This window comes from Temnothorax curvispinosus, unplaced genomic scaffold, assembly GCF_003070985.1.
Source record: "Temnothorax curvispinosus isolate PA1 unplaced genomic scaffold, ASM307098v1 QBEX01004747.1, whole genome shotgun sequence".
NCBI lineage: Eukaryota > Metazoa > Arthropoda > Insecta > Hymenoptera > Formicidae > Temnothorax > Temnothorax curvispinosus.
Window position 1 is genome coordinate 723,320 of NW_020214527.1, and position 15,731 is coordinate 739,050.

General features: G+C 41.9%; 2 protein-coding genes across 2 annotated transcripts in view; both read right to left on the bottom strand.

The window, feature by feature from the left end:
• Positions 1-1,512: 1,512 nt before the first annotated feature.
• On the bottom strand, positions 1,513-3,573 carry LOC112453852 (trichohyalin-like). Its single transcript, XM_025014834.1, has 2 exons — positions 3,294-3,573; positions 1,513-2,810 (listed from the first exon to the last, which is right to left on the bottom strand). The coding sequence occupies exons 1-2, from the start codon at positions 3,571-3,573 to the stop codon at positions 1,513-1,515; spliced, it is 1,578 nt and encodes a 525-aa protein (XP_024870602.1).
• A 1,676-nt stretch (positions 3,574-5,249) lies between these two features.
• The window catches only part of LOC112453883 (lysine-specific histone demethylase 1A), a 101,410-nt gene continuing 90,928 nt past the window's right edge, over positions 5,250-15,731 (bottom strand). The window contains exons 11-14 of the mRNA XM_025014890.1: positions 8,369-8,661; positions 7,265-7,477; positions 6,875-7,073; positions 5,250-6,369 (exon numbers count right to left, since the gene is read on the bottom strand). Of these exons, the coding sequence (XP_024870658.1) occupies positions 6,185-6,369; positions 6,875-7,073; positions 7,265-7,477; positions 8,369-8,661 (890 nt within the window). The 3' untranslated portion in view covers positions 5,250-6,184. The remainder of the gene's footprint in view (positions 6,370-6,874; positions 7,074-7,264; positions 7,478-8,368; positions 8,662-15,731) is intronic.

Genomic DNA, 15,731 nt, shown 5'->3' on the forward strand with positions numbered 1-15,731 from the left:
CGATTCAATGCGCGGCGCGCATTTTAATGTAATATATGTACGTTTCATTCGGGGGGGAGGGGGGGGGGGGGTGTTACATCGTGCCACGTCGCGCAAAGTATCCCATAATATGCGACAGTAGTCGCGTCCGTTTAAGCCCTCCATCGTAATTTTCGTTGTCATATAAAGACGTGCGGAATTATCAGGAACACCCTGTGTTCACGTGGAATCTCCTTCGAGACGAACAATGAGATTTTGATATTAATTGTTGCTGTCCGATCCCCGTGCGTTAAGCCGCTACGTTTCCGTCGATAAACACGTACCGCTTCAGTAGCCCACGTTGCTGGATCCTGCAGCATCCGACGGATGGTAGAATCGGAGAACATTGAGAGAAGAGCCCGGAGCTCTTTGGTACGAGCGCCAACTGCAGGTCGAATTATACGGATGAGAGGCATTTTTTTCCGATCGGCACAGTCGCGCGCGAAGAGAAGAATTGCATTTCGATATTATTTCCGATCCTGCGCGGCATAGTCATTAAATAAGTTGATTAATAACGCAAATATTCCTTTTCTCTAATTTTAATCTATATTTCGAAATAGATATACAGAAATGTAACATTTATTAAATTACTTGCAATTTTGTTTCATACAATATTATAAAGATATATTTATCAAATAAACGACAGAGGCGATAAAAGTGATATTTATATCAGGCAATTGTATTTATTGCGAGCGCAATATTCTACAATTTAGTTTTATTAAAAGTAAATAGACATGATTACGAATGCTATCGATTCTTTACTAATGATTTTTATGATGACACACCTGCAATGTTGCTATTAAATATAAATTTGTGCATAATAAAATAAAATAAATGTGCTGCGTAAATTGCAGTTACATATATATATATATTTTTTTTTTATATCAAAAAGATTATATGAAAGATTATATAACAGGATATCTAGATAAATGCATTGGTGACTAAACGATTGATTAACGTTTAACAACCAATTAAGTTTTACACCTTTGAATACATCATTTAATTAGTCGTTAAAGAAGAATATTAAAACTATTTAATATGTTCTCAATAAAAAATATATAAGTATATTACATTATACAGTTATAGAAAGAAATATGGAAAAAAGGATAAAAATGTCATATCTACTTTATCTATTTTATAAGTTACATCTCTTACATTAACATTTTTATAATATGAGCACGAATTATATGACCAGTTACACATAATTTTTATATTTTTCTATAAAAAGTTAAGATCTCCCGTCAAGATCTTCCTGATATCCTAATTTCTACCAATTGTCTCACATCTCTATCGCCACAGATTTAATGGTCGCTCGCTGATTGATTGATTTATTAATCAATGGTCTGCCTGGTCCTTTATACATGATCTCCCCATACCGACAAGTCGGAGAAGTAACTTACAAGAGGTACACTTGGTAACTTATCAGCATTTCCTAACATGTCAGTTACGCGGAAGTTAAAGTTGGAGGACAGTAACAACGTCCTTCCTTCTCCTTCAGGAGGGGGACTCCTTCAGGCTCTCCTTTAGCAGGGCTTTAAACGGATGCGGCGTAATGCTCTCGGAAGCGTTCAACAGCTTGTCCGCGAGCCTCCGATATTCCTCCTCTTGCTTCTTCATCTCGGCCTGGCGGTACCGTCGTTCCTCCTCCAATTCGTGACGTCTCGTCGTCTCGACGCATCTCCGCTGCTCCTCGAGCTCCAGCCCGTAACGAAGCGCCTTTTGTCTGTTCTCTTTCTGCTCCGTCGCGGCCAAGTCGGCGTCCATCTCGATCTGCCTCTCGAGCGCCTCCCGCTCCACCATCTTCAGCCGTTGTTCCCGCTTCTCTGCCTCCTGCCGCGCCTTCAGCTGTTCCTCCCGATCTCGAAGGACTTCCTGCGCGGCGCGCCGACGAGCTTCCTTGAATTTCTCCCGTGCGACTTCACGTCTCGCCTCGATGTCCTCGTGCGATCGCCGAACGACGGCCTCCACCTCGAGATCCCGTTTGACCTCCTCCCGCTGCAAGTTTTCCAAATACTCGAGATAGGAGTCTAACTCCGCGCGAAGGGCCGCGGTGTCCTGTTTCGCGCGATCCTTCTCCCTGGCCAGTTCCTCCTCGGCCAGCATTCTGAGCTCGCGATCCACCATCGTTTCCTCGCGGGCACGTTCGGCGAGGAACTTCCTCGTCGTTAGAATCTGCTCCTCGAGTTCCTCCTTCAACTTTTCCCGCTTTTGCCTTTCTATCTCGAGATCCCTTAACTCCGCACGACGCATATCCTCGCATAACCGCTCCAGATGCTCCCGCTCGTCCCTCTCGACCCGCTTCTTCTCGTCTTCCTGCGCCAACTTGTCCACCACTTGCTGGGCTAAAGTGGACACCGTTTCTTGCTTGGCCAGGGCTCGTCTTTCCGACTCCTCCGTCTCTTTGTGCCTCCTCCCCTCGGTATCCCGCAGCATTATCTCGTGCCAGACAGCGTCCAGTTCCTTCTCCGCTAATCTCCTCGCCACGTTGCTCGCCATCTGCGCCACGTTACATTGCTTCGCATCGATTGCGGATCTTCTCGACAATTCTTGCTTGATATCCGGACACGAGGCTAGATACCGCTGCATCTGTTTGGCGGCCACCGTCGCCTCGTGCTCCTCCTCGTGCCGCTTCCTCAATTTCTCGATTCTCGCGAGCTTCTCTTCGAATCGGGCGCACTCATCCTGCCGCGCTACCTCCGTGATCTCCCTCATTAGATTCGCCTCCTCGCTCGATACGAGATCGCGCAGTTTCTCCCTACGCGCCTGTAGATTCTCCTCATATGCCGACATGTCTGGAGATTAGTCGTTGCCGTGTTAACGGCTGGTAATTATCCCTGTTCAGCGGCTCACATTACGCGAGGGAAAATGGCGGCTAAATGCCGTATCCAAGCGAACATTCATGATACGTTTATGCATGATGATTAAAATTAAATAAAAAATTAATGGGGGAGAGAGAGAGGAGCTATTTAATTAAATTTTTGTCTGAATTCTTAAAAGATGTGATATTGATATTAATTCTAAAAGATTAAATAGACACATATTATCTAATTGTGCAAAATTAAATCTATTAACACCCAACATTGTTATACTCTATCATACAAGGAATTAACAAATTATATGCATAAATACGACGAGAAGAATGTCCGCAGATTTAAAAAAAAAAAAAAAAACATTTTATTTTCTTCATCTATCTTTTACTTCAGTTTAAGTTTTCTTAAGAAGTGTAAATGTAATAAAAAGAAAGAAAAGGAACTACATCACGTCCGCGTAAATACCTCGTTGGACTCGTTGGCGAAGATTCTTGTTCCTGATTTTCCGATCGGTTTCTTTCTCGAAGTCCAGACTTTTAAGTAACTGGTCGTATTCCCTCTTCTCCTCCTCCACTGCGCCTTCGAAGATAGATCTATCCGAACCACGGTGCTTTGCAATGCGGCAACTTTTGCGTTCGCGCAACTTGTGCCCGTAAGATATATTTGCCGTACCGGGAACGTCAATGGGATACTTCCTCGCTTTTGGTAAACTGCATTGCACTTTAGGTAAAGGGACCAAACTCATCTTTAGAGTTAAGCATAAAGAAAATGACCGAAAATAACGAAATAAAAAATACGTCAGAGAGGTCGACGAACGTCCGTCGTGGACAATGTCACACGTGCGAGGGATTCGATAGCAGATAGACGTGTCTCGGGTCACTCTCGGGACTTTTGGGTTCACCAGCGACACCAGCTTGTTTGCAGTTATGGTTGCTATGACGATACGCATTTATCGAACTAACATTTTTGGGATGAAACGGAAGAGGTAGAAAATAAAAGAATGGAATAAAAACTATAAAAAGTTCATTCTACCCAGTCGTTTAAGTAAAAGAAGAGTATTAGATACTAGTATTAATATTAGTATTAGTAGTAATATTAATATTAGGGTATTAGAGGAGAGAGAGAGAGAGAGAGAGATATTTAATACTCTTTGGTGTTCTCGTTATAGCTAAAATAATGATGATACTTACGCGTATATATTTTCAATGTTACCGTAAATTGAAATAACAGGATTAGAGCCACGGATTTACATGGATTATCGCGATAGCTTTAGAATTTTGGTAGCTGCATTTCAAAGTTACTTGCATCAATGGAAATCTGTACAGCTTGAAATAATGCGCCCGCGGCGATGCATGCAATATAATATCCGTACTGGAATGATCGAATATTCAATAGTCCCAAATTAGATAGGAAATCTAATATGATCGGTGAGATTATATGGTTGTTACGTAAATAGTAGGCACGTTTATTACATGACTAATTAAATCAAGATTGCAAATGCGAAAGCAGAGTGATTTGCTCTTGTTATTATTCATATGCCGCTGTTATCCGAAAATTTCCTCTTCACGTGTTCGTACATAACATAAATCGAGATAAGCAAGTTTTATCATCGCGTTAGATTGGGGATATATGAATAAACACTGCTCTGTGTCCTTCTAATGGCACTGCATGTTAATTAATGTATATTGATCCCGTGTCGTAATACAAATTTATTTAATAAAACCTATTAAATATAAAATATCCAAACACGAAAAAAATAATTCCCATTAGCGGAGTATTATCGATATGTGTATAGCATTTCTTTTAATTGTAATATATATAAATCTCTTACATACATGTGCCAAATCTGATAATTAGACCTGTATAGTTTTATATATATCTATAAATATCTGTAATTACGTATTTTTTGTAGTCAAATGAAGATTTCGACAATCAGATGAAAATACGTATGCACTTTATTTTGCGCAGGAATGTAATACATTACATTCGATATAATACTTCAAAATGAAATGTATCATAAATTTATAACTGTGATATCCTATTTTATAATAATCACATTTGAATATAAACTAAGTCATTCGTTATGGAGAGATAAAAATGATTCAGGTGTATGTAATTAAATGTAGCGAATACCTAGCGAAATTTCAATAGCTATCAATATCTACTATCAATTTTCATAAACTTAAATTTTTTAAATTATTATATATACATACGACATGATAAAATAATATTGCATAAAAAATCGTACACATGTGTATGTGAATCCATTTTCTACTACATCAAATATGAATTGATACGAATATAATTAGATTTTTATCCTATTCCGCTCGTTCTACAATCGAAGTAATACTGTGCCACAAAAGAATTCATCCTTATGGCATTTTGTAATACGTCTCATATTGTTAAACAATTTATACACAATTTCGAGAGCATCGCTGTCTTTATTTTGTATTTATTCCATCAACATATTGGTATACTTATACAAATAATAATACTTCTTAGTTATAGAAGAGTACAAAATTGCAAGAAATATGCAACAAATCATGTGAATCGTGTTAGATCATGAATCATGATAGATAAAGTAAATAACGGAAGCATAATTATATAAACACTGGGAAATTGTCATAAAGAGCATTACTGGTTATGAGAAAATGTGAAAACAGCGATCACTTTGATCAAGCAATCACTTATATTCACATGGATAAATAAGTTATATAATATAAAGTAAAATATACATATACATACATATGTACAGTAAGGTGCATTAATTCGCTGATTCGTAGTAGTTTGACTATCAACCTATGGGTCTTTCATAATCAACACGTACGCGGTTCATCGAAATATTAAAATGTATAACGGGAAGAATAAGAAGTAACTAGTTCTCTATTTTCATTTTATTTTGCATTTTTTTACGCCGATAAGTCAGTTACTACGGCCCAGCCGAATTATTGCACCTTACTGTACATATACATGTTTTATTCTTGTCTCATATTGATGACAATAAATAAAATATTTGTAAGCTGTATACCTGTGTGTATATATATTCGACAAATGTAGTGCTATGAAAAATTGAGCGTTTCCAAATCATCCTTTCCATTTAATTCTTTCAATCGAACTTAATCGTAACGAGTTAAATCATTCATCGAAAACGATCACATATAAGTTGCGAAAATTATAGCGAATTAATGGGTTCTTGTCGCCAAGTTGTCGCTCGACTTGGAATTATCGCGGAGAATTATCTCTTTGTAGCTTGTTCCAGAAGAGCTTCGACGAAGAGCTTTCTCCCGTGAATGGCCATCCTCGGAGTTTCCTCGCTCACAGAAAGACAAAAACGAAACATAGTCGATGTGAAAATATTAAGGCGTCGAACTGCTGCCGGTATTTGCTGGCGTGATCCCTGTCGCTGGCGGAACGGAAGCTGCCATTGCTGGTGGTGCGTAAGGACTTCCACAGAGTTGATCGGCTATCCGTCCACCCTCACGAAGGCCGCTGAGGAACGCGCCATGTACGGTGGCTGGATAATTCCGTATAGTGTGCTCTCCTGAAAAGCCGTTCGTGTAAATAGGTCAACGTGCACTCTCGTGAAAAAAACGTTTAATTTATCTTTGGACGAATTTATTATATTTTTCGCATATTATATTTCACCATTAAAATATCACGCTTGTTTATCGACAACGTTCTTCTGCTGTTTATTATACATTTCGTTAAATTACATTTATTACATTTCGTTAAATTTCCGCGAGCGCTAATTCACCCTGTTTGTATGACCAACATTTCGCGAATAGTAGGATCTTTAAACAGCGTTAACACACGGAATTACTGCGCACACAAGTCGGGAAACGGAGTATCGTAGCGAGGCAAATTGGATCGCGCATCAATCGCAACGTTCCGCAAACGCGAACGTATATTTACGGGGGATGCAAACTCGCAGCGCGCAACGGCAAACGCAAATATAATTCTTCGTCAGAGGAGAACTTAAAAAGGCAGTCATTTAAGTTTCTTGGTAATATGCGACCATCGTTGAAAAGTATCAATTTAATATTTACCCGCGAAGAACACTCTCGGCTGCGGCGGGGGTTGATTGAGCAGGTGCGGAGGTGACACCGGTGCCGCTAGGAGATCGTAATCGCTGCCGGAACTGCCGACCGCGACGAAACTGTAGGATCCTCGTGCCCAAGGATCCGCCCGCCACCTCGTCACGACGCTTTCGCGCGGTTGCGGTACCACTTGGTTCCCAAAAATTCCCTGCAAGAGAAAAAAGTCTTTCTTCAATCTTCTATCTTTTTTTTCTCCTCCGCAAAATACAAAGAGGATTACGAGGCGTGTGAAATAATAATTATCGGTGCGAGATGCGTCGCTTAAGTTAAGTAAGACCGGCTATCCGGCACGTCCCTCATCCTCCCTGCGCGCTCCGACTAGAAATTTTATCCACTTACTTTCAGAACGGCGATGCAACGGCCGACGATAACATCGTCACTGACATTTTCCATTACGCAAGCCGCTTCACCGGCGACGAGAGCCAATAGGACCGGCGCCTTGTATAAGTTCCAGAATAGGAAGAGCTCGCCGCGCGACGCGGTGGTACTTCCCACGTGGCCGAACAAATTGGCTGTTGGATCCCAGAAAATGCGCTCGAAGCATAGCACTACCTGAGAAATTAAAGGGAAAAATTATGGGCTTGGATTTATATCGGAGTACAAATGGAAACCCTTCTCCGGAATTCTGATGCTGTGCGATATTTTTGCGTTAAAACGCGAGTTGCGGATAGAAAACTGGCTGAAAAAGTTTGCGAACAAATAGCATTCGAGCTTGAAAAGTACGAGAAGCCGGAAAGATGTCTCTAACACGTCCTATAGTCTTTTATGTTATTATGTAATATAATAACCGAGTATTAATAATAGTATATTTTTTCATAGTTTTGTCTATTAACAAAAGAATCATTTAATTCAAAGTCATAGCTAAGATTATAACTATTATAATCTAATATTCTCTTATCTTTGTAATTTTTAATTACCGAATAATTGATTTGAATATTTTTTAAATAGTTAATTTAATTACTTGTCCTAATTTTATGTACTTAATAACATTTTACTCATTTAATTTTTATTTTACATACCAAATTTGAATGTCACATCAGTGTAATTAATCGATTTGTCATGCGGACCTGTGCAATTTCGATAAATTTTTTATCGTAATATAATTACGAAAAATTTCGATTGCAGTTCGTCTCTTTTCGAGTGCATAACTGATATCGCTTAATTTGTCATTGATGTACGTTAAACATTTCCGTCGAACCCTTCAATGTGGTCCCCATTCGTTAAAAGAACACACATTAATTGCTATTGAAATCTGCCACTGCGCGATCAGTGATAAGTCTTAATGCCGCGATTATGCAGTCCTAATACCCTTGCACCGACGGCTCGACAGGACCATCCACCGTCCTTTTCACGAGCGGCATAAATTAGACTGCTTTAAGGACGACAGCGACTTGTCGAAAGCACACCACACACATACACACAAACGCACACGTCGGCGCTCACCTTATTTAAATTGCCAAAGCCGAGTCGTTGAATGGCCTGGGACTTCCAGTCCGGAAGCGGCGGATTGAAGGTGACTCCGGACGGCGGCGCGGAAGTCTTGAGGACACCGAGAGGTAGCGTAACCAGAACGGCGTCTGCTTTATAAACGGTGTGATTTGTGTGCGGACTGCGGGCGGGTGCGGCCCATACTTCTACGCCATTTGACCCATATCGCACCGCCCTGGCAGCTATGTTCAATCGAATATCAAGTCCTTCCGAGAGAGCAACAGGTACGCAAGAATAACCGTTGCGAACTGCAAGGTAAAAGGAGTAAAAAGCTGATCAGTATTCGGATTTATTGTAATATCGCACCGCGGTGAGCAAGATAGAGATTTTTATGATCCTATACGTACATACACATATACATACATATATGTATATATACAATAAATATATACATGCGTTAGCAAAATCACGGAGGACGCAATAAGGAGAATTCTCTGCACACTCGAGAAGAAACTATTCGAGAAGGCGAGAATACCATTCGGAAGGATAGTCACGTAAGGGCGTAAGATGGGGCGCGTTTAACGAACTAGGTCGTTGCGTTAAGGAGTTTCGTTACATACGTTCCTTTGATTTCCGGAGATATGGCAATTAGCTGAATTGGCACATAAGCCCCGGCGTACGCTTTCACGTAAGGAAAGTAGATCGAATCAACAGGCTCTTGTTCGTTACGCGTTCGTCGTATCAAAAGACGTCCCTCGTGAACGTAAATATCCGCTCCGCGCGCGGCGATGTTATACTCGCTGCAATACAGGCTCTATTATGACTTAATTGGATATTTCGTGTAACGTGCGCTTAAATCAGGGCACATGACGCGGACCTAAATTCTCGTAAGCACATTCGAACCCCATAACATCGAGGCGTGTACTAATAATGATACACAGGCGTCTCCACTTAGAGAGTTAATTATGTTGATGGCTACCACGGCGCTAACAAGCACTCTCCTATCGGCGCTGCATCCCATTTCAGAAATTTAAATTTACGCGTGCGCTATGTCAGGCTGAAAGCACAGACTAATTTAAATTAGCACATTTCGGGAGAGAGAGAGAGAGGAGGGGGTGAAAGGGGGGGGCCATGCCTATGCATTATCGCGATATTTCGACGGGTGGAATGCCCCTTGAAGGGACCGGCGGGTACATATTGATTACGCGTAACGTGTCGAACGTCCACGAGATACGATCGACGAAATGTTGCCGCAACCTTGGCCGGCAGCTAATGATCAGTGCGTTCTATCGGGTTCGTTCGTGGCGCTGCCATTACCTCCGGGCCGGAGGCTGTCGATGTTAACCGGCCGGAATCGATAAATCATGACACATACGGCACGACGTCGTCGTCGTCAAAAATTTATGCCGCTGCTATAGTAAACGTAACCGGAAATGTTCCCGAATGCCGTATATGCGCGCGACAGCGCTAATGACAAACCGTGCGATGAATTAGTCGTTAAATCGTTCTCGCATCGATCCCCCTATTATTGGTCTCGTGAACGAATTAACGCGTGTTTGATGTTAGGCAACGTCTGCAAGGAAATATTTCGCAAATTCGATCTAACTATAAAAATCATTTATATATTACCAATACAGATAAATGTGCCCTTTTATAAGGACTGTCATTTCCTTTCTACAAAAACATAAGTTTTAATAAAGCATCGAGTACAAGGAAATCGCTTTTCAACATCTTTTCAATTACGAAACATTTTTTAATTATAGGAAGATTGATGCAACAGGCGTAGAATGCATATATTTTATTTACATTTTATATTTAAAAATTCTGTATTATTCAATCTAGGAGAATTATTAAAATTTCCTATGAAGATAATTAAAATTAATTTGCCGGTGAAAATGTAGTATATTTGAGTGGAAAGTTTGAAAACCAAGAAAATAGAACAAAGTAGCAAATTGTTCTCAATTGCTACTTGTGTTTCCTTCAATAGGAACGACGCACGGTAGTGCCAATATTAAAACCGAGAAACAAATATTTATTACGCTATTTTATAGGAGCATGGATTGGGTTAACTCAATTGGATATTCGATTATCGCCGGGCTGCCTGCCGCTCGAAATGCCCGACTGTATCTGACGTTGATTACAGAAACCGTTCATAATAAGCGAGGGAATATTCAACAGCCTCTCTCTCCGCGGCCCGCGCCGAGGGAATGATTCGAATTCACGAAAATTATGGTAAGTCGGGGTCTCCGTCTCTAACTTACAAGAATGGGAAATTAATTCCTCGCTGCGAGAGTACGGACCCGCGATCCGAAATCGTTAATGGGGAGGATAAATTGATCCATTAATCTCGCTTCTTCCGATCGTACGTCGAGCGTCGTGCGCGGAGCGAGCTCGACGACGAACGCGCGGGCCTCCAGGGGGAGCGAAAGAGAGGGGAGAAAAAGTGGACGGTGAAGTAGGGACTCTTTGAATGCCGGAAGTTTTTCCCTCCGACGAAGAAGACGGCGACGACTATCCCTCGGCCGAGCGAGCCGCGCTCTCCTGCACGGAAACGCGTTACGGCGAGCCAACTTTCGTCGGGACAAGGGAAAGGCAAATATTTAGAGGGCAGTCTAGCATAGGTAGCCGAGATCCGTTCCGCCGTGGGGTGGAACAAACACCGACCGAGAGGGCTCCTCTGCCGACGTAACAGAGAGAAAAGGGGATACAACCCGGGCAGCTCAGAGCCAGCAGATCCTGCAGATCCCGGCGCGCGCCGGCGAAGGAGGTCGAATCGAGGCTTGGCCGGCGCGGCGCCGTTTCGAGATGCCCTTCTCCGGGGCACCTTTTCTCGTTCTATCTCGACCATCGGCCCCCATATACGCCACCCTCTCGCCCGCGTGTCTTGTCTTCCGTTTGATCTTTGCTCGCAGTATTTTTTGACGGCGAGTCGAACAATTTGTATGCCGCGGTGGTTTTCAATTTACATTTAAATTGGTTGCTTATGGCGTTCTGTCGTCTCGACGGGAGTCGAACCGAGAAGGCGGAGGCGAAGAGGAGAACCGCCGCAGCCGCCGCCGTTGCACGGCGTCGGGGAACAGTCAAATACTGAAACGGCCTCGCGAACGTGTGGCGGAACTCTCTTGCCTGGGTTCAATGTACCGGCGCCGGTGCTTTTTTGCCGGATACGAGCGCCCGCGAGAGAGGAGCGCGAGCGAGAGCGAGCGGGAGAAAAAGCGAAAGAAGGAGCGAGAGAGAAATAACGAGAGAGAGAGAGCTCGCCGCGATGCTTTTCTTGTTCACCCATCCGTTATATCAACATTCCGAATCGCGATTCCCGAAGGTATACGGCAGAACTAACGCGCGTGAGAGAGGACGAGAGAGTCGTCCGCTTCCGCGCCGCGAAATTTCGGAAATTCGGCCAAGCAACGCCTCTGCGCGCCTTTCGTTCTCGAGACAATTGTCCTTTGACGAGTGACGATTATACCGGAACGATGGGTCCGTCGATTGCTAGAAAGAGCTCCCTATGAGGGAACAAATTAGAGAAGATGCGATACTCTCGTATGTGGGGGTGCGTCAAATTCTCGAATTTGATACGCGATAGGTACGAGAGCCCTCGGAGCCTTTTTCCGTATCTTGCGTACATATAGAATTTCGTTTTGAAGTCTGATTGCTTCGAGTGCCCCTTTCCGAGATCGCTCGACACGGGCTCGACAGATTAGATTTACGCGCCAAGACTCTCGAAAAAGTCCCCCTCCGGCGGCGGAGAAGTTTACCATTTGAATGTAAACATAATGAAGCGTACACAGACGGCCGATATAAATACGCCGGAAAGTACGCCGGTTGAAATTCGATACGGGAGTCGTGTGAGAGCTATTCTTTTTTTTTTTTTTTATTCCCTTTCAATCTCTCGCACGTCTCGCGAAAGAGGTTCGCGCGCAAAGCGCTTTTCTTGCTCGCCCATCCGTTATATCAACATTCTAAATCGCAAGTCCCGAAGGTATACAACGCGCAGCTAAAGGCAACTGTTGATACCTTATAGATTGGAAACTTCGGTGGTGCGAGGTAACACGGACGTTTTCACCCCCCCTTAGCTTCGTGCATCTCGCTCGAACGGGCCATACATCACTTTATTATCGCGCTGTAATTGTGTTTTTTTTTTTACTTCTTTTTTCTTCAAACGTACCCCCGCTGCATCGTGCCTCCGCCATCGTGATTCGACGTGCAATAATTCTCGCTATCGTTTCATCGATACGCGTGTTTTTACCGGTAACAATAATCTATGGGCGCTAAACGTGTTGCGCTCATTGTTTTATTGAAATTTGCTGGTAAGACGAAGTTAGATTGCACGAACGCGCGAAGGAACTCGGCGCGGCGATAAAGAATAGTTCGCGCAAAAGTGCAGTCGGTAACTTCGGTAAATTTCATTTCGAAGTTCAAAGAAGGCTACCCATTCCTTATTGATTATATTCTTAAGTGCGTTTGCATTATTTAAAAATTTCCTTTGCCTCGGTGTAAAGTTATCCCTGCTGAAACAATCTGATTTGCCACGTCTTACGGCAGTGTACATAGAATAACTTTTATTAACTATAATTTAAGAACATTTTAAACATTTTCTGTCCGGCAAAAGAAAAAATTTGAGCTATATGAAGATTGATATTTATCGCCGTATGCAGTATACATATGCGCGTGCGAAATTTTATCGTGAATAATGAAGTATTAATGTAACAACATCGTATGCGATAATTAAGAAGTTATGCAAGAAGCAACATAAATATCATTCTTTATGCTTATATAAAATCTACAGAAGTCACAGCGTATTTCTCCTCGGTGCCTATCCGTTATGCTTACATTAATTAAACGTCGTGACGATGTAATATGCGGTTTGGAAGGGAAGGGAGAGAAAGCAGAGCGTGAGGTTGTTTTATCAAATAATGTCGGTCACGTGCGCTATTATATAGACGTATATAATATGATACATATTGTGTGTTGTCCACATTATCAAAAACTTACATAATGCGTGTGCAATCTTCAAAGATGGATGGAAAGATAAAATCATTAAATAATGTAATAAAAAAAATCTAATGTATCTTCTCCAGTCAGATACATTCCAAAATATAGTTTTTCCAAAATTTATACGTTTAAAAAGCACAATATTTTCACACATACGTACAACAAAAACACAGTTCCAAAAATTTGATTATGCATGGATCTTATCCGCGTATATTATCCTATATTATCTTATATATATTGTGTCTGCAGCGTCTTCATATCTCTATCCACTTGTAAATTTAGCGACGACGTTCTGTATAATTTGTACAGAGATAGATAAAGTTAATTAGAATTGCTGCAATATTTATAATACTTCCCAGAGAAGTAAATACCTGGAAGATGTAATGTTCCGTAGATCACGTTATTAAATAACGTAAGGAGATCGATATCGGGACACAATTTATTACGATTGTCACACATTCTGTGCAAATGAGCTTGTATACCCTCGTATAAATATATTTTCTGCGTTCCTACCAAACGGTATAGTGCAATTCCGTATGCCATTGTATATTTATATAAATGTTAGCTATGTAATCGAGTGTCAAATCATGCGCGAGACTGCGGTATAATAACGGCCCGTGAAATTTCTAGCACAATTACTATCATTAATTCTATATGATCATGATTATAATTAATTAATTTTTAAAAGATATAATTAATATCTATGTGCGAAAGAACATCTCATGTATCCTAAACACTAAAAATATAAAGCCAAGCGGCACTTTATATAAGAAATTACTTCATCATTTTAAAAAATGCATTCCTTGCGACCGGAGTTTATAACATTTTTGGCCCTTAATTTAATATATTTTTCACAATCAATCTCCACCTTGTTTAAATACAATTTAAATAAACCCAAGTAATCTCCGTAAAAAAGAAAAAACTTTGTCTCTTTAGGCGATAATTATCGCAAGACTGATTTGCGTTTGACCGCGCTCCGCGTGAGTAGTTGAATTATTCCAAACCGGTTTGACGCTGGGACGCGCGGAGCATTTTACATCATACTGGGCATAATTGGTAGCGAGCGCGAACGGTTTTTAAGGCTATTTTGTACTTAATCGAGTTTTCGCGGAAGCTTACCGGCGAAGAAGCTACGACCTCGGCGAAATACGGAAGCCGCTTTCCAGCCGGTATCGATAAAACGGGCGTGGCCGCCTGTGATAAATGCCGCACATGCGGCGGATGTGTAAATCGCTGCAAGATACCGCTAAAATTAAACAGCCCATTAATTTAAGGGATATTAATAAGTCCGAACATTACGTGGCGCGCAAGCACGGCCTATAACAACTTCAATATTCATATTATCCATGCATATGCATGTTACGTGCTGAAATATTTTATAATTGTTGCACCTCGCAACTTACCGAATTATCGGTAATCCCGAGGAAAAAAAAAAAGGTACGCGCGTCGTTCCGCTGGCGCATCGTGACGTATAATTATCGAAATGGCGAGCCGCTTATTAATACATACATTGTTGACGGGATGTAGACCGGTTAGGGAGGTAATCGATGTTCGCATGTATCTTCCATGTATCGCAAATATGTAAATTTTAAACGAGGTGTTTCAAAATTACGGCCACTTTCAGTTCCACATGCTTTCGTCAATCTGGATTCGATTTAGCTACGAACACGAGGCTCTAACATAAAAGTGTCATTACTTTGAAATGATTTTATCCGTTTTCGCATAATACTTGTAGCAGACTCTTGTCACCTCACAGAAGATTTATGAATTTCTATTTAACACGTTCGTTCTTTTATTTAAAAAAATTTTGATTGGGATCTTTAGCTTATAAATGAAAGAGATCTGTTTGAAATTTTCGTGAAGCAACCGAGTTTCGTGAACTCTCCCGAGTGTCTTTCTGTGAAAATAGCGATCCACGTTACCTGCGTTTGTTCGAGTTCGCGGATAATCGTCCTGTCACTTTCCAGATCAGCATTATCGCCGGCGGTGGGCGACTTGCAGCGCCGGTTAATGCGACGTCGGCGATTATGTCGCATATCACTGCACCCCATTCGAGCGTAAAAGCGTAACTTGGAGAACGCGCGCACCGCGGGAGAACCGTCCTGTTCATAATTATCAAACGCGCGCTACCATCTCCGCTCCGTTTGTCGCGGCCGGATAATTAAACCCGGAACTCCCGAGCTCGTTCACCCGCTATCGGTAGCTTCCCGATTACGTTGCGTTACGGACGATTAGGGCCCTATGGCAATTGCGAGGGCGGTAAGTGGATTAGGCGAGTAAACGACGGAACGGGGGGATAAAGAAATCCAGGTAAAGGAGAAGGCGCGACAGAGGAAGGGCGACAGAGAGAGAGAGAGAAAGAGAGAGAGAGAGAGAGAGAGAGAGA

What these genes read in the sequence shown, in the direction of transcription:
- LOC112453852 (XM_025014834.1), bottom strand. Translation starts at nt 3,573, where the DNA reads ATGAGTTTGGTCCCTTTACCTAAAGTGCAATGCAGTTTACCAAAAGCG. An exon ending in TCGCCAACGAGTCCAACGAG is followed by an intron (nt 2,811 to 3,293) that starts GTATTTACGCGG and finishes ACTAATCTCCAG; the next exon opens with ACATGTCGGCATATGAGGAG.